Raw genomic sequence first — 26,317 nt, forward strand, 5'->3', positions numbered from 1 at the left:
CCTCGAATCTCGAATGAGCCTTTTGATTGGTTAATCTGGATCTTGAATCTCGAAACTCGAATTTCGAATCTCGAATTTTGAATCTCGTATTTCGAAACTTGAATCTCGAATGAGCCTTCTGGGCTTTCGTACTTTTCTTACACATAAACATGTTTCAGCAAGATTCAATAAGAAAACAATGTAACAAGCAAACATACAATTTATAAACTCTCGGAGTCGGTTCTTCTTAATATTATTACTTAAAGTAAATGGCACCATTAAAAGTCATACAACAAAAATATATCATAGAAATTAGTTAACATAAATCATTAATTAAATACTGGGTTAAATGATGGATCACTTTTACAGAAACACTTGATGTCCAACACCGAATTGATACTTCTGTTTTGGCAATATGCGGCCCGGATTTCCTCTTCTTCATTAGAGGGATGACCTCCTGGTTGGATAGTTGAAAACTATTTTTGTAAAGGAGGAAGAGTGTTTGGTTTATCTGGTGGGGGCTCTATAACAGTGGCATCCCTAGAGGTAGAAGTCACAGCTTGGTCCACGGAGAAATAAACACTGTAGGGAAATGAATCATCATTTAAACTGATTTCATTCTCATTGTCTGTATTATACAATTTCTAAACATGTAAATATAGCATAATACACTGATAAGATATTTGACACGCCTTTACTCGGAAAACATCATTGTTTAAAGGAATATTTTCCCCAGAGTTTCCTTGATTTTTGCTTCATATAACATCAAATTAATATTTACTACTGTATTTATTTAAGTAACATTTTTAAGGTTTAGGCTAAGAATTTCATGATAATTACTTTTATAGAGGCGGCTTATATGGCATTTCCACTTGTTTTAAAAAAAATAACAAGTCTTATGTAATGGATATATGTGGAATGCAGTTCTTTAGAAAAAATATCAGACACTTTGAAGGCCATTAGTGTCGAAAAGTATCTGGAGTTTTTCATACAAAACTGTACGAAGCATAAATCGTTCTTAAAGCATTGCTTTTCGAATCACCATTCATAAGGACCATAAACTCTCATTTTATTCAGTAACAGAAAAGATTTTATTAGCATTTACATAACAATTCATTAAAGTTTTCTAAATTAGTACTTCAACTTCCTATTTATGACATAGGCGTCGGAAGCAAATTCAAAGTGTGTGTGTGTGTGTGTGTTTGGGGGGTGGGGGCTAAACCAACAAAAATTTTCAATGCCTATATTATGTATATATTTGCAAAAAATGCCCCACCCCCACCCCCCAGTTCCGACGCCTATGTATGAGATATGAAATGTATAAAGGTTGACTTCTTTGTAAATAGGGATCAATCGCAACTTCTCGGGCCTTTCCGACTAGCGGTTGTTTTTCCGACCTCTGACGGAAAGACCCGAGATGATGCGATTGAAATAGGGATCTGACCTATAGGACCGGGCTTGGTTTTTTTTCTACAAAAAGCTGTCGATTTCCGTTCCGATTAATGACATTAGGCTGAATACATGTAACAATTGTTTTTCTTAAAGCTTTATTCCACTGAGTTTAGGTAGGAGGTACACTTTTATTAATATTCTGAGTTTATTATCTCCAAATGTAATACATGTAGGCCTACAACATGACTGTAATGATATTTTTCTATACTTCTCATTGTACATAATGGTTATTTCTACAGTCTCTGGAATTCTATTCTTTATGTCTGCGCTATTTATTTTATAACACATATCCATGAACATATAAACAAATCATGCCATCAATGTGAGCAAATTATAGGCCTAAATGAAATCCAAGTGAGTGCAGTTTCTGATACATGTATACTTAGTCCTACTGTTTCAAAACTTAAGATCTTAACATTGTCTATAGAATATAAAAGCAATGTGATTAAATGTTAAGGAATATATTCAATTCCAATCCATCGCAGTTCATTGCCGAGAATATCTAAATCCATAAACACATCTATAATGAGTTATTCTTGTCCTCTTCTACGCACAGGCACCTGACGTTACTTATTTTTCTTTTAATAAAAAAATATATATATACACACACCTAATAATAAACAAGGTATCCATCGAAATCCGCCATCTTGGATTTTCGAAGTAGGTCATCACTTGTATTTTCGTCTGAAACTCCGTCAAATAAATTCCCTGCAACCATATTCTTTCTGTGGCCAGTCTTTCGAGGTCTAAACTTACGGACACTGCAGCCAGAAAGGCGCATCACACTTGCAAATATTGAAAATCCCTCGTCAAACTCGACCTACTGCTTCAACATTCCGAGAAATCGCCAAAGATGGCGGATTTCGATGGATACCTTGTTTATTATTAGGTATGTGTATATTTATTTATTAAAAGAAAAATAAGTATTATCGTTTTACTAACAGCGTGACAGTTTGCTTGATGGGGCGTGCTAAAATTTTCTGTGCTGATTATAATATAACTCATCGATTGGATGCTTTATTTCAATGGAATCGATAATAATTTGCATATGAATCTCAGAATACAACAATGTCCTGAGAATACTGGCCAATCACATTGAATGATTGTTCACCAGTGCGGCATCTGTACTCACCAGCAACACGTGGTCATTCAAAGCCCGTTCTCTGTCCTAAAAAAAGCATGTATTATATTTGTTATGATTTGACCGGATGGTTTTATACACGTATAAGAAAATTCAAAGGACGGAATTAGTAAGGCTACTCTGCTACTGTTGTACTTTGTAGCTATCAATAAAACTTGCTTTGTCCGTCCACGTGTTACTGTTGTTTACTGCATGCTAGTGAACATGTGATTCAATACGATTGGTCAGTATTGTCAGTGGTATTGTTGAGTTCTATGTTTCTTATGCAAAATATTTTTGATTCCATTGAAATCAAACATCCAATCGATGAGTAAAATGAAAATCAGCATACAAAAGTTTAGCACGCCCTATAAAGCAAACTGTCACGCTGTTTGTAAAACGATAATAACGTCAGGTGCCCGTGCTTCTACGGTATACTGAGGTTTGTTCCGCATGACTGACAACTATACATTGGATTGTTACGATTTGATCCTTCTTTAGTGTTTCTTATATCAAGAATAGGCATGCAAAAAGGAAAGATAATTGAACAAAAATAAACAACCCACAGGCACCTGACGTTACTTATTTTTCTTTTAATAAAAAAACAGTTACTTTTAAATACGATTCGACAGTTCGTATTGATTTGCTAAACTTTATTTTGTTATAAATATGATATTTTCTAATATAAGTATCTTGTATCTTGTTTGTTAATCAACAAATGATGTTCAGATTTTTGCTAATCAATAGATGATGCCTTAGGTAGGAATTGTAAACATCAAAATTGGTTTAAAAAATCAGTTGAAACTGTGTCCAGGCTCCTTTAAAGTGAATACATCCTTTCAAATATTAAATTTATAAAGGAACACGATATGTCTCCTAGTCTATATTCTGGATCACAGAGCGAACCTTTAAAAAGTTTTTTTTCTGTGTTAAAAGAAAATGGGGTTCCTAATGGTATGTTCTACTATTTAGATCTAAAAAGAAAGCGTGTACCAGAACTCTAAAAAGACAACAGCAAAGACCAGAAATATATGCTATTTTTCACTGAAATCTTTATCATGAATGCCAAGACTGAAAGTTCGTATGTCTGACCATACAAATGATTATTTTCTATTTCTTTTTAAAATATTGTTTTTAGGAGTCATAATGTTTTGTTGTAACACTGATACTGTTTTCTGGACTAATGTAAATTATATACAGAGATTTAAACAAAATAATGCAGTAGAGCATTTAATAAATATGATTTGTTATGCTATACAAGTTTTGACCAGATTATCTCATTTCACTTTTATAAAAGATTGTATGTATTTTAAAACAATCAAGGTATCGACATACTAAAAGTTGTGGTGTTAGGGCATATAATGATTTTGCCGTTTTAAGTTCAGAAATGAAGAAATTTGAGATTCCGACCAATGTCAAAATCATTTTGAATTATACATTAGCATTACATCACATTAACTTTTTTTTAAATTTAATTTTTCTTAAATCTTCTTAAAATCAAATGCACGGAATCTTTCGATATACTAGCGGTGTAAGTAAATTTCGCTGATGAGTAGTTATACCTTTAAAAATTTGCTCTTATACAAATCTAAACGAAAAAAGTCTAATTTTTCTTATGTTTAGCTGAGCGGACATAAAAAAAATTCGATGTTGGACAGCTGAGTGATATGTTGGACTGGTCGATGAGATGGACCGCGTACGTCACAGAATGGGCGGGACTTAATCTCATGCATTTTTTTATTCGTTGGTGTTCAAAAGTGAAGGACCTTAGATTACATCAAGGAAGATATACAAAATACATGTATGTCCAAGAAATTTAAAATGAAAGGTATAACAAAACATTTATTGACTATATTCTCGGGCAAAATGCGTTTTGTCGACCCTCGAACCAAACAGACAGTTCGGTTCTTGGGTCCGACAAAACGCACGTTGCCCTCGAACTAAGTCAATAAATGTATAATATTTAATTCTTAGAGTGCAATATCTTGCATTTTTAGAATCAAGGTGCTAAATGAATGTTGCATAGATTCTTATTTAATGAAAAAAAAATTAATGAAAATTAATGAAAATGAGTATAAATTATTATTAAATATTATTTTTTGTTACCAATGTATTAAAGTACGATATCTATTATCTTTGTTATATGCACATGTACCAAAAACGTTGAGTCTTAAATGCATCAAAGTTATATTAAGAGTTTTGTTGTTAGAGATAAATATCCGATGGAAGTTAAGTATCTGGAGCCATTTATCTCATTCATATACAGGTACCTTCGATAGAAGGCTATGTCTCGTCGTTTCTGCTTTGAAGATATATAAAATTGTAATACCTATAAAGATTTGTTCCTATACAAATCTATAAGAAGAAAGTATAACATTTCTAATGTTTTGCTGAGGGAGCATAAAAAATCGATGTTTGACCGCTCAGTGAAATGTTGGACCGGTCGTTGAAAGGATGGGAGGAGCTTAATCTCATTTTTATTCGTTGGTGTTCCAAAGTGACGGATCTGAGGTTACATCACGGAAGACAGTATAAGATACATGTATGTCAAATTAAAATTAAAAAGAAAGGAATAGCAAAACATTTATTGAATATGTTCTCGGGCAAAATGCGTTTTGTCGACCCTTGAACCAAACTGTCTGCCTTCGGCCTAACGGCCTCAGGCGCCCAGTTTGGTTCTTGTGTCCGACAAAACACATGTTGACTTCGAACTCAGTCAATAAATGTATAATCATGATAAATTGTTTTCATCAATAACATTTGACCAGACAATGGAATATCAAATTAAACATAGCGGTAATGTAAGGATATAATTATGAAAAGCAATAATGATTTAAAAATCAAACGTATCCTATTAAATTTCATACTTTATATTCTCTAATGTGATCTCTAGGGTCCATTTCATTGTATTCCTAATATTAATTGACTTCAGCCGTGGACGAACACAATCTGCTTTCACCTTCAGATTTTTATTTTTTAAGAAAGCCTATAATAACTCTTACCTGGTGGCTGGACTTTCTACTCCTCGTTTTGATTTTTTATATGCACAGATCACCACTGCTACTATAACAATACATGTAACTATAACCGCCCCCACGGACCCACCGGCAATAATACCGATGTTGCTAGAGCTTTCTGAGGCGGCAGGAGAGGTAAAGGCTGCAGAAGAGAATATACTTATGTTGAACGATATTTAGTACATAGAATCCATATACCGTAAAAGCAGAATTTCTAGCGTGGATTTAATTTTGGCATTATTAGCGAGGGTCATGAGGTCGCTAAAATTGAATATCGCTAAACATAAAATGCGTTTAGAAATAATTTGTTATAGCTTCTTCAGTGAACATTTTGAAATCGATAAAATAACATCTCGTTAAAAATGAATTACAGATTTTAAAGAACGAATCGCTATACGGCACTAGCATTGATTTGATAACTAATTAGTAAAGTATATCCTCATTTAAAGTGTTGATTTGATTACTAATTATTCAATGTACAGCCGATGTAAAGCTAAAGATTATTAGTACACAGCATCCACATTTTAAGCACAGAGTACGCAAATACAATGTTGATTTGTTTCCACATTTTAAGCACAGAGTATGCAAATACAATGTTGATTTGTTATCTTAATTATACATAAAGTACGTTGTTCACAGCATTTAAGCATGGTAAAATATTGTAACTATAATCAAGAAAGACAGCATATTACAGTAGTGTACTAAAGTTAAGGACTTACTAGTATTTTATGAATGAGCGCATTTAGTATTCTCGTAGCCCAGAGGTTTTGGAGGACAAAATATTTTGAAGTGCAGTTTTAACATATTTCTCATATGAGGTCTGATAATTATTATATTGTACATGTATTGTGTCTGACTTGTTCTTACTTGCATAATCTCAAATTAAATACAAAATGTCTTATATTTGAGACTTTATAGCATGGATCATATACAAATCAGTAAAACTGATCAAGCAGAAGACGTACTTACGACATGTTTCTGAAAAATTAATGAAAAATAGTGTTCTAGTATAAGTACATATAATTATTAGTGCTACATTTACTACGATTGATTCTAGATTCTGAAGAGATGATAAAACTTTTGTTAAGTTTACCATAGGCAACGAATTCTAACTTTCCCGCGCCTGTAGACATTTTGGTTGTGGGTGATTGATTTTGTCCGCACGCCCCTTTGTTGTCACTTGCGAATACTTTCCCACCGGAAGTTGTAACGGCCTTTTTAAATCACATCAAAGTTCAAAATCATTAGGCATTAAGAATTTTTATAAAAAAAATAATCGTTTTGTTTTAAAATGTTACTTACATAGCATGTAAATCGGTATGTTGATGAGAAATCCACACTTGTATCGGCGTTTATTACTGTGACGTAATAAGTACTTCCAACGGAAGTAGAATAGGCACAATACGCCACACCGTGGGCTGCAATAGAAATTTTCTATCAACGTCTTTTAGAAATCTCCCTACTTAACTTAAATGTTGATTTTATTGAGATTAAAGAGGTAAAAACAAACTTGAGTAAAATTGTTGCGTTGAGCACAGGGTGTAATTGACCACCATTTGAGTTCTATCTGAGCAAACATCCCAGACGCTTGTGCCATCACAATATGTTGTGGAGCCGTCATTGAAAGTATAGTTAAAGCTTCCCAAAAATTGAGGTGGGCAATTCTGTGCTGCATTTTGGATGTAATCTTAAAAAATGAAAAGGAACTTAGAAGAAATAACAAATGTTTCTTATTAAACAATGAGATAGTAGTTTTGTTTCAATTACAGTACCTTTTTTAACCATAACAACTGTTTCTACTGCTGTAGGCAGACCCTCGGAAGGGTTACATGCGTAGCTTATATTAACAGTGTCTGTTGTTGATTGAACAAGTACACGCGCATCGCCAGCGTTAGTCTCATTATCTGTAATGGAAGTCGAATATTGCAAACCAAAAATAAATAAAGAAAAACGAAATTATTAAATAAAGAAAAACGAAATTATTAAATAAAGAAAAACGAAATTATTAAATTAAGAAAAAACGAAATTATTAAGGACTTGAGATTTATAATTCAGAAGGTGCACTAGGTTTCCAATATGACATTTTGAAGATGAAAAAAGAAAACATTGCTTAATTTAGACAGAATCTTTTTTCAATTGAATTACAGTTTACATTTTTTAAAACTTACTTGCATGTATAAGATACGTGTAAGAGTAGTCGGTTAACTTTTGCCATTTTATACACCGATATGCATTATGATTCTCACCAAAAACTGCTGTTGTTTGATTTGATCTACAAATAACATAAAAAAACAATTAGAGTATTCTTTTTTTTTTTTGGTTTTCATCTCCTTATTTTTTTGCAAAGTTACTGTTGTATATAACAATATAAAAGACTATATTCACAAAAAAACTTGCATTATTATTGCTTATTTTGTAATACAATGTTCCATAGCATGGAGATTATGGAGGTCAGGGGTCATCATGGAGTCGTGAAGTGGTCAGTGTAAGGGCTCCGGAAATTTTTGTATATAACAACGATATATTCGCCTGTCCGGGCCAAAAAATTGCCAGGTAACATCTACCCGTATATGTATTGACAGACTTTTAGCAACATGTGCATTATTTTCCTATTTTGATTACTTAGTGACCGTTTTATTGTTTCTCATGTGGGGACAACTCTGGAGATGAACTGTACTCAAGTTACGTTTTGGGTTATGTCTGTCTATGTGTGAAAATAGCCATGTCTCTCTCAGATACGGTCCAAATCATGGCCAAATTTAATTCAATTATCGATGGGAACACTTCCAACCCCAGTAACAGTGACAGTGAAGTATTATTACACTCAATACACACGTTACTTACTCAAATGAACTCTGGACTTAGTGAAATCGAGAGTAAGATGTCCCAATTAAATGCTATTCAAAGTGATGTGGCCAAAATCAAGACAAAAGTAACTGATCTAGACTCAGAAATAAAGACCATACGTAGTGAATTCAAAGATCTTGAGTCAAATGTAAGTTCTTTGGGGTTAGTATTTGACTCTGTGAAGGATACGGCGGAAGCGGCTACGAAACAGGCTGATAGTAATAAAAATGACATCAAGAGAGCAGGTTCTGAACAAATAGCAGCACAAAGACAGACTGAGCGAGAACTGCAATTATTAAATAAAGAAAATGTAGAAATTAGAGACTCTATCATCGATTTAAAAGCCAGATCCATGAGAGACAATTTAGTGTTTTCAGGCATTCCTGAACAGAAAGGAAAGGACACAGAGGAGGTTCTACAACTTTTCTTTCGTTTGAACGGGTCCAAGGATGGGAAAGTTCACCGAATTTAGTGATAGACCCAGAAATATTCTTGCAAAATTCACATATTTCAAGGACCGGGAATGCATTAGAACCAAAGCGCCACACAGACTTCATGGATGTAACATTTGGGTAAATGAACAGTTCCTGGCAGAAATCGAGGAGAGGAGGAAAAAACTCTACCCCGTTATGAGACAGGCGAGACTAGACAAATGTACAACCAAGCTAGTCCGGGATGTGCTATATATAAACGGGAAAGTGTATACACCCCCCATCTCCACTGATAACGGAGATGACGGAAGAACCAACATCCTTCAGACCTTCCGGGCAGTCATCACACGGAAATCGGTGGACCAAAAATCAGCAAACACCTAGGGGCGAGCGATCATCCCAGAAGAGACCGCGCACTGGATCTACCCCAGACCGCATTGACGCCTGGGCGGGGGGGGGGGGGGGGCGCAGGAGAGCAGACATCCACAAAACGTAATGACTCTGCACTGACACCTGATCGAACAGAAAACACTTTGAATTTTCTATCTTTAAATGTCTGTGGAATTAAAAACCGTCTCAGTTATACCGAATTAAAATAATTTATTACCCAATACGACATACTAGCTTTTACTGAAACAAAGACAGATAATTCTGATGAAACTGATATCCTAGGATATACAACATTTATGAAAAACAGAAATAAGCTTTCAAAAATAAGATCAGGTGGACTGATATTAGCAGTACGTGATGAAATCATTAAGTATGTAAAGATTGTAAATACTGATTGTAAATATGTGTTCTGGTTTAAGTTAAATAAGTCACTTTTTCAAACATGTGAAGATTTGATATGCGGAGTTGTATATATACCGCCTGGGTCTAGTAAATATTCTTGTGCAGATTGTTATATGGAAATTGAACAAGAACTCATCAATGTTTCAAAAGATCAAAAAGATGTATGTTCATTAAAAAATTTTTGAAACATATTCTGTACTATCTGTCATTATACATTCTAGAATTGTCTCATACTGGTGTAAATTATTGAATGGCACAGATAAGAAAATTTCATGTATATTATATCAATATTTAATTGGTAAGAATCCTTGGATTGACTGTGTTCATAGTATTTTTGATTCATGTGGACTATCTCACATTTGGAATGAACAGTTTTATTACAATTCTAATCAAGACTTGCTTACTACTGTTGTTAAACAAAGATTACAGGGTCAATTTATACAAAAATGGCATTCTGATATCAATTGTTCTTCTGAAGGTATTCTGTATAAAATTTTTAAAACAAAATTTGAGCGTGAAAATTATTTAAGTATTTTGTCATTAAAATTTAGAAAAATACTTGTCCAATTCCGTACTACTAATCACCGTCTATCAATTGAACTGGGAAGATGGGCATGTATACCATTAAATGAAAGATTATGTACACGTGCTAAACATGTTGCTGATGAATTCCATTTTGTACTTGAATGTACTGCACTGTCAAATATCAGAAAAAAATATATTAATGAATACTACTTCACTAGACCAAATATTTTTAAATTTTCCCAATGAAGACAAAACAAGATGCTATGTCACTTAAAAAACTCTGTATGTTTATATCAAAAATATAAGCATCTATTTGAAATATAAAATAGATGCATTTATTTTATGAGAAAAGAAATCGGGTTTGATGTATGATATGCAGACTTCAAAATTAACATCGGGTTTGGGCTTCCTTTTACGCCGGGGTGGCTCAACAGGAAAGAGGTCACAGATTAATCAAGAGTTTAAATTGGTAAAAATACGCAGGATTGGCTTTTAAGAAATGTTAATTGTTGAAGATATTGCAATTTTATATACATTCGATACAATTTTTATATCAAAGAAAAATATTTTGAGGTTATAACGAACGATGTTTTCGGATTGTCGTCTGCTGTGCAAACACATGGTAATGTGCGGAAATAGCTGGAGCATGGATTGTATAAAAATTACTAATTCTGTAGTCCATAGATATGTATGAAGACGAAACCATGGGGCGAGCGCAGTTATTCAACATTTCTTACTCGGTACGCTTTCTAGATATTGTTATGTAAATCTGCTTTTGACGATACAATTTAAGTCCAATATTAGTTTGCGTTTACTGCCTATTTTAGACAAGTTCAGTATATGCAAATACATTTAAGATAAAAAAAAAATAAATGAATAAATAGAAATAGTCTCTCTAACAGCTGGTCTCTCTTGAGCGCGACTTGTCGGCTCTCGGAGAGAAGGTTCGTGATTTGGATGAGTCCACTAAGCGTTTGATGCAGACTCACCCTGATCAGGCTGAACAAATTTACGAGCACCAGAGAGACATCAACGTACAATGGAACATTCTCACACAGAAGGCTATGCCAGAAAGGCTAAACTCCTGGATAGTTATGACCTGCAAAGATTCTTAAGTGATTACAGGGACCTGACCCTGTGGATTAACAGCATGATGACCTTGGTGTCGTCAAACGAGCTGGCTACGACGTGACGGGGGCTGAGGCTCTGTTAGAGAGACACCAGGAACACCGGACTGAGATAGACGCTCGCTCTGGCATCTTCCAGGCCTTTGAGGTGTTTGGACAGAACCTTCTACAGAATGAGCACTATGTCAGCCCTGACGTCAGAAACAAACTAGAGGAGCTGGCTAAAGCCAGGGAAGAACTCGAACAAGCGTGGATTGCCAGGAGGATGAAGCTGGACCAGCTCTGATCAAGAAACATGAGGACTTTGAGAAGTCCCTCGCAGCACAGGAGGAAAAGATTAAGATGTTGGACGACTTTGCCACAAAACTGATTGAGAGTGAACATTACGCTTACGATGACGTCGCAGCCAAGAGAGACCAGCTGTTAGAGAGACGTAACGCTCTGTACGAGACCTCGGCCAATCGAAGACAGCTCCTGGAGGAGTCCTACAAATTCCAGACCTTCGAGCGGGACTGTGATGAAACAAAGAGCTGGATTAATGAGAAACTCAACACTGCTTCTGATGAAAGCTATCTGGATCCCACCAATCTGCAGACTAAAGTGCAGAAGCACCAGGACTTTGAGGCAGAGTTGGAGGCCAACAGGAATCGTATAGAGACCATTCAGCAGACAGGAGAACAGCTGATAGAGGAAAAGCACTACGCCTCAGAGACCATCGGAGAAAGAGTTGAAGAGATTGTCAAACTGTGGAACACTTTATTGACACAGACTGATAAAAAAGGAAACAAGTTGAAGGAGGCTAGCCAGCAACAGCAATTTAACCGTAACATTGAGGACATTGAAGTGTGGCTGGGGGAGATCGAGGGACAGTTTATGTCAGAGGATTATGGGAAGGATCTGACCAGTGTTCAGAATCTCCAGAAACACGCCCTAATGGAGGCAGATGTGGCCGCTCATCAGGATCGCATCGAGAGCATTGTCATTCAGGCTGACCAGTTTGTCGATTCAGGCCATTTTGATGCAGATAACATCAAATCCAAACAGGAACAAGTTGTCCAGAGATACGATGCTCTTCAGGAGCCTATGGAGGCCCGTAAACAGAAGCTGGCTGATGCCCTTAAGCTCCAGCAGTTCTTAGGAGACGCTGAGGACAAGGAGGACTGGATCAGGGAGAAAGAACCCATAGCTTCCTCCACAAACAGAGGCCGTGATCTTATTGGTGTCCAAAATCTGATGAAGAAGCATCAGGCTTTTCAGGCCGAAATTGCTGGACACGAGCCTCATATCAGCAAGGTATGTAGCCATGGCAACAAAATGATGGATGATGGACACTTCGCGACTGAGGAAATTCAGAGGAAGATTGAGGAGCTACAGGACAGGTGGCAGCAACTGAAGGACAAGGTCCTACAGAGGAAGCAGGACTTGGAGGACTCTCTCCAGGCCCGGCAGTACTTCGCCGACGCTAATGAAGCCGAGTCCTGGATGAAGGAAAAGGAACCCATCGCTGCTAACACTGACTACGGAAAAGACGAGGACTCAGCAGAGGCCCTACTGAAGAAACATGATGCCTTCATGTCTGACCTTGAAGCCTACAGGACTGTGATTGAAGGCCTGCAAGACCAGGCTCAAGCTTGCAAGCAACAAGAGGCCCCCGTTGTTGATGACCTTGGGACAGAGAAGGTCATGGCCTTGTATGACTACAGTGAGAAATCACCAAGGGAGGTCTCCATGAAGAAAGGGGATGTCCTGACCCTGCTCGCAGCGCCAGTGAAGTATTGTATGTAAAAATTGACAACGCTGGTAATCGTTTATAGTTGTATTCAGTATTAATCACACAAGACTTACAATATTATAACCAAATGTGCAATCTTTCCTGCAAATCAGAATCCACACACCACCATGCACTCAGACCAGACGACAACTTCCTCGCTCATGCGCATCACACACGGTGTCAAGTTAACTCGTACCTGAACACACTCATACCACACTACACTCCCCATGCGTCTGGATCTAAATTCGAACCTTGGAAATTTTCCACAAAAACGGAAGTACCCGAGCCATTAAGTGATTAAATTATGACGTCACATACAAAGCTATGTTTACTACAGTAGTGTATCAGAAAATTTTATTTAAAGTCGGATTATTAAAACAATTAACATTCAAATAACGTGTAAAATTATAGAAATTTTTCTCAAGTAAGTTATTGCTGTTATGCCTAAGACACCATGATGCTATGCACCCCAAAGGATGTTAAACAATTTCACACCAAGACATGATTGATAGAAAGTTTTTTGAACAGTGAAAAGTTAATCGCATGATTGATAAAAAGTCATTTGAACAATATGCAGATTTAAGTCCGAATTTCTTCCATGTGCACATGTCTATAAGCTCGCTCTGTTCTCTATTATAAATATCAAAAGAAGTTAATATGATAAATTGTTAGGATAAGTTATGTATAAATTCCTGCTATATCTAGGTCATGTCAGAGAAAGTCACTAATGCAATATTGATAAGTAAGAAAATGATTTATTTGTTAACTTGTCAGGTTTATATATTGCATGAGAAATGCCCAAAAAGGAGGTGGAATGCAAAATCAGGGTTGGTATTGCTACTAAAGAGAGCAATCCTCGGTCCATATCCCCCTCAACCTGAGTCCAGTCAAATGACAGCTAGTGAGGATGCTCCAACCAATCATCAATTGATCAAACATTGATGTTCATGCAAGCCCCATTGCCTCAGGCAATTGCAACCAAATCTTTAATGGGGCCAGTATCAATCAGGAAATGTTTTGACTAACTATAGGGACAGACATGTGGGTATTGTATATTTGCATGAAAATGTAACAATGGGCACCCAATATAATCATGTCCCTTACAACAAATATCAAAATATTTAATAATCACCCAGATCAAAGTACAGCCTAATTTATAAAGGATGGATATATTTTTAAGGGTATTACATTAAAGTATAAATTGGTCAACTTTCTTTCCCATTAAATCTTCACAGGCTACCAGTTTGTATAATTCCTAAATCCATGCAGGTACAGATGATTGCTCATTTCTCATACCCTGAATCAAACAGCATGTTAAATGATTTCATTGATCTAGAGCTGTGTACAGTAAATGTTTTGTCATTGACAACCTAGTAGACATCATTTCTGTGTTAGGAAAAGGGGCTCTATTAGCAAAAGTTAAATTGAAAAGTGCTTGTACATTGATTATTACTTAAACATACTGGTGATTGAGATTTTTTGGGTTCTCAGTAAAGGGGTTTTACTACATAGAAAAATGTTACCAAAGGGCTCTGCATGTAAAATATGGGAGACATTTACAACAATTTTTCTTTAGTTAACAAAATAACAAACTGAATTTACACCCTTCAGATCACTACTTAGATGATGACTTTATTTGTATTGGGAAAAGGGAAACAGAATGTATACGGCTCATTGTAAACTGAAAAATTGTCGGGCCACTGAGTGATATTGGTGGCCCCTTAGCTGAACATAAAACTGCAGGCCCTACGACAAGAATCACGTATTTAGGATTAGAAATATACCCTGCTAAATAATTGTCTTGCAGGTTTCACAGCTAAAAGTTACTATGTTAATAAATATGGTAAAGGAGATGTTGCAGAAAAAGGTTACTCCTTTTGAGAGCTACAATTTAAGGCAATTAGATCAAGCATGGCAATAGGAGAATGTGTGATGTAACGACTGTTGCATCCAAATCTTAGGCCTTATCACTTCATTTGAATTTCAACAGGCATGAAAAGTTACTGGGATATGTGGTTCAAGTTCTTACTAAATTTCAATGGTATACTTTAATACACATTGATAATATTTGCAGCAGTGGTAGGTGTTATTGTCAAAATTATGAATCAAGAAGGACTATGGATTTATCAAGATTATGTGTCAAATCCATGATGTATAATGTTATTTTTAAAGGTAAGCAGATACCAGGTGTTTTGAATAGCAGAAGCCATTTCTAATAAACTGTAATGGCATTTCAGGGACCAGGCACCAAGGACAAAAGATACACCACAAAGCTTACCAAGGAATTTGTGAAAATGATCATGGGCTAAAAGTAGAAAGATTACTGGAGGCATCTGTGTCCACAAATACAAAATTGTTGTACTATTATTTTAAAAGTTTCATTACTTCTTTAATTAGGAACAAATGTGGCCACCATTTTTAAGTCACACAGTGCAGTAAGTTACATTCTTCTCATGTTCATGCTCTTCATAGTCATCAGATAGGTCATACAATGTATGTTGCTGCCATCAGTTTTCAGTGTAATTTAAAAATCTTCAGAATAATTCACAAGTTCAGGTTCATTTAGTCACTCAAAATCCTCTTAATATATGGTACATTAGGATAGTGTAAAATATTACAGTATATAAATTTAGGTCAGAGGTACAGGTAGCAAAGTAATGTTGACAATGCAGTACATTCAAGTATAAAATGGAATTTGTTGGCCACATGTTTAAGTTTTTTACTATTTCAGGCACATGATTATTGAAAATTGTGCAAGTTGTTCCCACATTAGGTACATAAAATTATATATGAATCTAACATTTCTGCATTAACATTAATTATTAATCTTTTTGTTTTGTTCTTTTTATTATGCATGGTTTGCAGTATACTTTGCTTTTATACCCAGAAATGATGATCATTGCAGTTATAATTCAGATTGCAGACACCAAAACTGAACCTGACCAAGGTATAATGCTCTTGAATATTAAGTGTGTTCAACAGGGTAAGTGAATAACTAGGGAAGGATTCAAATATATGCACTGTTAGGTGCATGTTAAATTATTTGTCTCTATTTGTCTCTTAAAAATCAAAAGTCCATTGGCGTGTCATTATGGGCAAAAGCCTATTATCCAGTATCAGTTTACTATTCTAAAAAAAACTAGTTATAGGGATAGGGGAAAATTTAAAACACATTCCTTTAGAATACGGGCAGCCACTGCTCATATGAATTGGGTTGTTCTTTAGAAAAAATGGGGGGGGGGGGTTCAGGTAGATGAAAATCTCAAGGGTATAAGTTGTACACTTGCTAAACTAAATCCTCAATTAGTATGGAAGTTAAAATACAGTATATTTGTTTGTTAATTGTTCTACTTTGAACTATATATAGATTACTGACTTTCATAAAATATAATGATTTTGTTTAAAGAGTATATAATGCCACCACATTGTACTCTTAAAGTATTCATTGTGGAGGTAATGATCCTGATAGGATCAGGGGGATAAAACGCAGTATAAACTAAAACAAGAAATAAAAATGACAAAATCCTAAGTACATGTACATGTACAAAATTTCCCAAATTCAAATTTGTATGGTCACAGGCCCTTCTTGTTTAGAATGGAGGTATGCTCAATATAATCAAGCAATGCCAATAGAGAGATACAGTGTTTGCTTTAATAGAGATGTTGCTATACTTGACCTTGGTTTGTGTGTTTGCCAGAAATTAGACAGGATATATCCCTCTTTTGGTTCGAAGATGGCATTCACCTTTCTGGAGGGGGGGGGGATGGGGGTCGTATACTTCCGGATAAAGTTAGAATCAGGCCATCTGGAAGGAAATAAGTGGGGAAATTCAGTATTGTCGTGGGTCAGTTGACTTGGTACTCCCTTGTGGGGTGACTGCAAACGTTTACTCGTTTGTCGTTTGTAGCCATTTGGCGTATGCGCACACTAAAGTCAACTGATATGTTAACTAAGTACTATTAATGGGAAATAATTGTTGACTAATGGTTGACACTGATCGAGTGAAAATGTTGTATTGATTGGAACTGCATTGCTGTGTAATGTGGGTTTGATAAATTGGAGAAAAACTGCATTTTGTATCAAATAATTATTGTAGATTGTGTATGTAAACAGCGACCTATATACTTAGTATATAGGTCCTTGACGTAAATTAGTAAAGATTAACTAAGTAACCGTCCGCGGATTACCCGGGGTGGTCAATTTGTTTCTGTTTGCTGAATTTGATTGATGATTGATTGATTTGTTGTTGATGCTGAAGTGGGTCTGCCAATGTTGTGTTGATTTGTGCGGCGACCCACGAATAATGCCACGACAATACTCAACACATACAAATAAATAATTATTAACTTTTGGTGGTGTTGAATTTTCTCTATATAAATAAATGTCTTAGTCTGTCCTCCATTACTTTTTCCTCTCATTTATTTCATTATTACATGTATCATTTGTGGGGGGGGGGTTTCTATTTTTTTTCCCATTTTCTTTTCTTTTTTTAATTTTTCTCCCATTTCATTTTTTGATTTTGTATATCATATACTTATACCTCTGACCTGATTATATATATGCTGTAAATATTTCTCATTGTCCTCATGTACTATGTATTTCAAATGGTGCTGAGTGAATAAATGAACTTGGAGATAACGAACAGTATTCAAGATCAAAAGTCCATTAAACAATACCCACGGAATTTTTCTCCTTGCAGTACAGGAACAGCGCGTTAGACCTCTCCGGCTATCTAGGCAAGTTTCGATGCCGATGGAATTCTCGCGGAGCTGCCAACCAGTACACGGGCATAAAGAATGGATGAGAGATAATTTGGATGTTAGTTTTTTTTCTTAGTTTATTTTAGTTTTTCCTGAATTAAAACATATTTCATTAGAAATTGTTTTTGTAGTTCTTCTTTGAAAAACACATTTCAGTTCTCCCAAACGCACTTAAAAAATAATCAGGAAAGCTAGTAAAATGTACCAAAATAAAATTTCAACATTTTGTTATTTGCACGATAGTAAATGATTCAGATTAAAGCTTATAAGTGCTACATGCAAGCAATAAATGTTTTCTAAAGTTGGAAATTATATCTTTATAGAATCTACAGAATAGATTAGAAAAGCTCATTTTGAAAAAGCCTGGAAAACGCCAACAGGAAGATAAATGTTGGATAATTAGAACTACCATCGGTAAGCTTAGAATTACATACTTTTAAGTTGGAAAAACCAACTTTAATAAATGAATTACTGTGCACCAGCTTTAAAGTTGAACATGTCTTGAATAAAGTTGGAAGTACAAGTCTTGAAGGTCAGACGGTACATTCCTCAGATATCGGTTTTGTGTGTCTTCTTAATACATAAAACATGTTTCGAATTATAAATAATTTGTGATTTATAAAATGATTTCGTTTTGTCTTTAAAATTTACAACGGTATATTTTTTTAATTTTTGCTTTTTAAGCTATTTCTAAAAGGATTATATCGGCAATATCATCCTTTGCTATCTTTCACAAATGCCTTTTAAGTTGTAAGGTACCTGAATTTTTTTTTTTTTTTTTTTTTTTTTTTGGTGAGGTAACTTGTAAAAGTAGCATTGCTTTAGTGACAAAATCTTGGGGAAAATATATATGACTCTGGAACATCTGTTCATTACCACAATAAAAAAATACCTGTTCATCAACAGAGTTTGATGAAACTTACTTGAACCTAACCATTGCACACCTAAAATTTCTATTTTCAAAATTCAAATTAAGAATTACTTGAACAACAATAAATTATCGGACGCTTTATCGGCTACGCATGTCCATGACGTAATGGTGTCTGAGTATATCTGGTGTTTCCATCCAACAACGTATTTGTCAGACAGGGTGAATGTTATGTCTTGTGTTGTGTCACTGCTATCGTGCCATTCTCCGTCCCAATCAACAGGAAGTGTACAGCCTTGTACGCCTACAACTAGACATTCAACCATTATCTTATTTTGAAAAATTGTTAAATCAAAGAGCAAAACATAACAAAGCTTTGCCGAAAAAGTATTGGCTGATCAGAAAACAAAAGTTAAAAAGAAAATTAGAAAAACTTACGTATTATGATTGTTGATATCCATAGAAACACACATATAATTTCCTCTTTCATATCTGACAGCCTTTAGCGTACTCTTGATTTTACTTCAAAGTACTCTACATTGCTCCTCCCAGAAGTTTAAAATACCAGTATGTCACGCATGCACACATATGTTTTGATATTCACTACGATCCATTTATGTTGAAATTATTTTCCATTTCTTATCCGAAATAATATCCAATAAATTAAAAACAGACTGAATATTATCTATGTATACTGTTGAAATTTTTTTGTATGCGACTTTAAGCTAAAGGGAGGTCTAAATACCTGGTTACCTACGCATACATAAAGATTATTTTATTTGTTTAACTTAATATTCTTTCAACAATAGAATTTTAATTTTTACGACAAAGAAATTTAAAACAATGAATAAAACTGATTGAATTAAATCGGTAATTGCTTTTGCCGTAAAGGTAAAATCTGAAAGCATGAAATCATAATTGTTCCCTTGCACATAAGCATTTAAAGAGACAAGGTGACGCACAAATTGGAAAATTGACAAACGTAGAATTTTTGCATGTAAATTTTGTTTAATTTCCAAAAGTTAAATTAGGTTTAAGAAAATTAAAGGTTTCAGAACCTAAAAATCTATTTTTATGGAGAAAAATAAAAGTAAAGATAATTTCAGTATGCCCCATAACGAAAATATTGCTTTATTTCTTCCTCTCTACATGTATTGTACGCGTGCGCAGAAAAGTTTGAATAAGTTTCCATAGTTACCATTGTCTCCAGTACCCAGAAATGAATAGAAGAAGACCAAGAATTTTATTGCAAACTATTTAAAAAGTTGTAAGAACAATTTCCCATCGTTGCATGCTCCAGTTGAATGTTGTTCACAAGTTTGAGCTAAAGATAAAAGTGGCGTGACCTTGACATACACGAAAACAACGAAAGATAGATGCAACCTTAATAGTTTTTCCGGCATTTGTATTGTGCAGTCTTTTCTTGCTTTACAGTGCAGTTTTGTTGTCATATCTTCGCTATATACTCATACTTTTTATAAGCCTTGTGGCAAAGCACTTTGAAAAAATTACGCACTTTGAAAACTTTTTTCAAAGTGCGTTAAATTTGGGACAAAATCAATGCACTTTGAAAGATTTTTTCAAAGTGCGTTAAATTTTGGACACACTCACCGCACTTTGAAAAAAATATTTCAAAGTGCGTTAAGAGTGTACATAAACAGTTTTTACCTTGGGACATATAACGCACTTTGAAAAAAAAATGTATAAAACAAAAAAACTCTATACTTAGATTTCAGTAATTGAGAGAATCAACTTTTATTAATTATATCTTTCGAAAATTCAATTTAATTTACATGTATTCATTAAACTTCATTGGGAACAAGGAGAAGGCGAGTAGAAGGTCTCTCAGCCCAACTTTTTTTTTATACCTTGTACATAGTCGTCGGTAGCAAATAGAAAGTGGACACCTCCTCAAAGGCAAGCCCCGATTTTCAATGCCTATATATCTTTGCAAAAAATTTGAGTTCCTAAGACCCCCCACCCTTCCCGGTACCGATGCTTATGCTACACTCAAATATATGTATTTGCGTAACTGGTATGAAATTGAAAACTTTCAATAAATTTTAGTTTACATATAAAATGCATGCAAACTGCAAAACTTAGTAAAACATTTAAGAGAGATAGAATTTTCAAAGTATGGAAATATCAAAATCGCTCACTTTCACATCCTGAAGTGACCTCATCACCAAAGAGTTATCAAACAGGTTCAATTATTTATCATACCCAAGATTTGCAAGAATATTGACCAAGCCATGAATATATTTTTTCAAAGTGCGTTAATATATGGTCGATATTAACGCACTTTGAAGACATTTTATTTTTTCAAAGTGCGTTGATTTGGTCCCAAATTTAACGCACTTTGAAAAAATTTTTCAAAGTGCGTAATTTTTCAAAGTGCGTTGTAACAAAGCCTTTCGCTGTATGATACAGATACATGTATTTTAAAAGAAACACATAATTTTGACTCGTTATGTAACTTTAAACAAGCTAATTCAGAGAATTCGTGTCCCCCGCTTAGGGAAAAGTCGGATCCCCCTGACTGAATTTGTAGAATTATTAAATGTATACATGTATACTGAAGCAAATAAAATACATGTATGTCAATATGCATATAAAGATTTGATTTCTTATTCTTTATTATGTGTATAGAAGATTCTTTTTATATGGAATATTTATCACACTGTAATGATGATTTTATAACCTCATAAATTTTTCATTTCACATGCTGAATACTATCATTTAGTAAAAAAAAAAAAAAAAAAAAGTATTAAAAAAAAAAAAAAAAGAAGGATCGACCGGGATTCGCTCCCGGGACCTCTCACATGTGAAGCGAGAGACATTTTTTTTTTCTCTTTTATTGATATATTCATCTTCATTTGCATACACTTATAACAACTAAGTTACAACAATATTAAAAAGAGGGCAATAAAAATCACATAAGTTTGTTTAAAAAATAAATAAAAGTATGCCTTCAGTTTCTTTCACAATATGATTTCTGTTCAAAAACTTTTTATAAAACATATGTTTTCTATTTTCATCAATGCACAAATAATGAAAATAATATGAAATATAATGTCTCAACATACATTTGCACAATTTTGTAACATCAATAAGTTTGCCACAATGTAAGTATATTTGTCTTCTTTTGTAAATTGAAATTCTACACATTGACAGAAAAAAATTCAGAAAGAAAATATTAACATGTTTGAGTTTCATTAAAAAACCGTTTAAAAAAATATTTTCAAAATTCAAGGTATTATACACACTATTTTCACAGTCTTTCAAGAACGATTCTAGATGATAAATAACAAAATTCTTCTTAAAATCTTGTAGTTCTTTACATTCTAAAAATAGGTGAAATATGTCCTCAGTACCTGATTCACAAACAGTACAAACTTTAGACTCAATCTTCCCAATTTTAAATAATTTTTCATTCGTAAAGATAATATTATGAAAGACTTTAAAATCTATTTCTATAATATCTGGCGGTTTAAATGGTTCCCATAATATCAACCATCTTTGTTTTATGTCATCTTGATTAACCATTTGAAATTTATTACACCAGAATTGGTCTGAAACAGGGTGTAAAAAAAGTTTTGCAATAAGTAATCTATAAAATATCCGTACAGTACAGGAATTGAATACCATATTTTGATCTTTGAATTTGATACAAAAATCAGGTTCAAAATTATTCCTTGTATATTCAGTTTCACAAACATATTTTCTCCATTCATCTGGAATAACTGATTTCAAACAAATATAATTGTCTTTGATAGTTTTGACATCTATATCAGGATTCTCCTCTTGAATAATTTCTATAATACAAGAAACAGGTAGAAAACCAGGTATAACCTCATAAGTAATGTCTTTTACATGCGAAATACCTGATCTTATAAAATGATCCCATTTCAACATCTTACTATTTGTAACAATTTGTGGATTACAAAATAAACAATAATCATAAATATCATTATTATCTTTCTTGTATTCTATACTATCTTCTATTGCATACCAAGCGTCCATCATCTCCTTATAGTACTGAGGGAGAAACTGAAGATCTTTCTTATTAAATCTTAATAAAAATAATTCAAACCCTGCTCTCAAACCACAAATTTTTGACAAAAAATATCTACATGTTAACTTCCATAAAAAGTTTTTTCCATTGCACAAATATTTTGCTAAATTCTTCAGTCTGAAGGCCAACATTTTAACATATATATCAATAACATTCAAACCACCCTCTCTTTTTTCTCCAATAATCGTTTTGTATGCGACTAAATGTTTACCATAATTCCACAAAAAGTGTGTACATTCCCTTTGAATACTTTCTATAGCCCATTTAGGCATTGATATCACACTTAAAAAATACCACAGTTTTGACATAAATAATGTATTTATAACTACTGCCCTTCCTTGAATTGTTAACTCTCTTAATCTCCAAAAATTCAATAATTGTTTTATTTTCTGCACTTTGTCTCTCCAATTTAGGTTTCCACATTCTTGTTTGTTCTTTCCAAAATATATACCTAAAATTTTCATTACATTTGTTTCTGAAATACATAGTAAATCTTTTTCATGCTCCAATAACTTTGCGGTTCCAATACACATTATTTCAGATTTTTGTTTGTTGATTTTTGCACCAGAAGCTTTTCCATATAAATCAAACATTTTCAAAATTTCAAAAATAGATTTCTTCTCACATGTTGCCAGAGTTGTGTCATCAGCATGTTGAAACATCAATGCACGTTCATTAGACATTGGTATAGGAATTCCTACAATGCTTGTATTACTTTTTATATAACAACTTAAAGGTTCTGATGACAATACATACAATAATGCAGAAATAGGACAACCTTGTCTAACAGAGTTTTTAATCGGAAAATATTTGGTTAAAAATCCATTACTCTTAACACTGCTGTAAATATCTGTGTAGAATATACTAATCCATTTTCTAAAAATTGGTCCAAATCCAAAAACTTTCAAAACATCAAGTAAATAAACATGACTTACTCTGTCAAAAGCCTTTTCTTGATCTATTTTAATTATATATCCTTCTAAATTATCCATTTCAACCATATCTATAATATCTCTTATACTAATCAACGTATCAGCAATATCTTTACTAATAATACAACAAGTTTGATTTTCTGATACAATGTTTGGCAATACAAATTTTAACCTATTAGCCATTACTCTCGCTATTATCTTATAGTCAACATTAAGTAGGCTAATTGGTCTCCAATTTTTTAAACATCGTTTGTCACCTTTTTTCTTGTATATCAATGTAATAATACCCATCTTCATAGAATGTGACAAATGTCCTTGCATTTCTATCTCTTGATAAATTTTAAATAAAACAGACGAGAGTTGTGGTAAAAACATTTTGTAAAATTCAACAGTTAACCCATCTGAACCTGGACTTTTGTTATTTGACATTCCTTTAACAGCCTTATCTATTTCATCACAGTCAATAGCCTGTTCACACATGTCAACATCTGTTTCATTAAGTTTTTTGTCAACAAAAGATAAAAGCTTGTCCTTACTTTCACTTTCAATTGTAACTGAAGAATATAGCTTAGAATAAAATTGATACTGTAAATTTAAAATAGAATCAGTGTCATTCTTAATTATCCCCTCCTCATCAATTAATTCTTTAACTGTATTAGACTCTTGTCTCTTCTTTTCTAAATTCAAAAAATACTTTGTACATCTATCTGATTCATTTGCCCATTGAGCTTTTGACCTCAAAATAGCTCCTCTGCATTTTTCATTTTCTAATTCTGCCAAATCCATTTTTAATGCTTCATATTTTTCTATATCAGTGTTACTACCATTTGCAATATTTTGTGACATTCTCTGTAAAGCATTTTGAATTCTATAAAATTCTCTATTCTTTTCCTTTACTTTCGTCTTGCTATAACATTGTGAAAATTTCTTTATCTTATATTTTAAATTATCCCACCACACTAATAATGAATTATTATATAACTGACAACACTTTTCCTGTTCAATAATCTCTGTTATTCTTTGTTTGTATATATCATCCGACAATAAAGAATTATTATGAATCCATACACCTAGGCCTCTTTCACACACATCAGTGCTAAAGTATAAAACTACCATTGAATGATCACTAAAAGATGTATTTGAATACATAATATTCTTAACAAACATACGTAGATCGTTAGAGACCAATATATAATCAATTCTGCTTTGTACAAGATTCTCTTCAATAATACGTTTCCATGAAAATACAAGCTCTCTTTCGTTTCTTTTTCTCCATATATCAATAACATGAAACTTGTTCATTATTTCTATTAATGCTTTATAACTCTGGTCATATTTATGATTTGTTTTTCCACATCTATCATCTTCACTAAGTGTGTTATTAAAATCTCCCATGATTATAAGATTTTTTGTAACAGGAATAACTTTCAAAATTCTTTGAAAAAACATTGTTCTTTCTTTAATATCATTGGGTGCATATATATTGATGATGTCAATAATTTCATCGTTTTCTTTATACCTAACATGTAAAAATCTTCCATCAAAACTTTGAACAAAATCTACATTCGAATTGATATTATTCTTTATTAAAAAAGCTACACCTCTGGCTGGCGCAACAAAATTACTGTAGATGATTTTTCCGTTCCATATATGTTTGTAATTTTGAATTAAGTCATCATCCCAATGAGTTTCTTGCAATGCAATAATGTCGAATTTTTTTTCTTCAAATAATTTGACAACATTTTTCATTTTATCTATATTTCGTAACCCATTACAGTTCCAGGAGGTGATCAAAACCATTAGAATGAAAAAGAAAGAAGGTAACATCTCCATTTCTATTTATTTTTCTTTGCCTTAACCTTCTTTTTTACTTTCTTCTTTCTTTTCTTTTTTCCGGTGATTACCACCTCATTCCCGGTGTCTGTGTCTGTCTCCGAAAGTTGTTCCTCTGACAATTCACTACCCATCTTTTGATCATTATTGTGAATCGCTTCACTTTCTTGTGCGCACTTGTTGGGGCCTTGTGCGGTACACATTTCCTCTTGCTCAACGCTTTCTGTATTTTCCTTTATTTTTTCCGATGAGTTCTCTGGATCGATGGTTTTACTTACTTCCTGTGAAGTTTCTATTTCTTTGTCTTGAATCAATCCTGTTTCGGTCTTTTCCGTGATCTCGGTTTCTTTTTCCATAACGTCGACGTCTACTTCCCTTTCGTGTACCTCATCTGCTTCCATATTCGATAAGTTTTCTTCGTCCTCGACCTCAGAATTTCCACTACTATTGTCGTAACTGTGATCACTCAAGCGACAATGGCATTTGTGAGTCCATTCACCACACTGATCACACAAACTGGATTTACACACTCGAGCGTAGTGACCTTGTTGTTTACATTTAAAGCAGGTGAATTGTGGACATGCCCTAAATAAATGATCGCTAGCATAACACAGCGAACACACCTTTATTTGACCGTTGTGTATACATCGGTAATATTCTTTGCCGAACTTCAATGTATATGGGAAGGAGGACATATTAGTAGGGAGTTTCACCCTTACATACCTGGTCCCATCGGCTATGGTCGTGCCCGGGTAAAATCGTCTATTTATAGGCGATAGAATTTCCA

The 26,317-nt window shown here is 33.9% G+C and overlaps 1 protein-coding gene across 1 annotated transcript; it reads right to left on the reverse strand.

Moving 5' to 3' along the window:
- Positions 1-455: 455 nt before the first annotated feature.
- Positions 456-19,279, reverse strand: LOC134230166 (uncharacterized). Its single transcript, XM_062711941.1, has 9 exons — positions 19,129-19,279; positions 18,805-18,994; positions 7,737-7,840; positions 7,341-7,472; positions 7,079-7,255; positions 6,871-6,986; positions 6,662-6,782; positions 5,554-5,710; positions 456-561 (listed from the first exon to the last, which is right to left on the reverse strand). The coding sequence occupies exons 1-9, from the start codon at positions 19,178-19,180 to the stop codon at positions 456-458; spliced, it is 1,155 nt and encodes a 384-aa protein (XP_062567925.1). The 5' UTR covers positions 19,181-19,279.
- Between the last annotated feature and the right edge of the window lie 7,038 nt (positions 19,280-26,317).

This window comes from Saccostrea cucullata, unplaced genomic scaffold (genome assembly GCF_032062105.1).
Source record: "Saccostrea cucullata isolate Sc308-1 unplaced genomic scaffold, CSIRO_AGI_Scuc_v1 ctg4848, whole genome shotgun sequence".
NCBI lineage: Eukaryota > Metazoa > Mollusca > Bivalvia > Ostreida > Ostreidae > Saccostrea > Saccostrea cuccullata.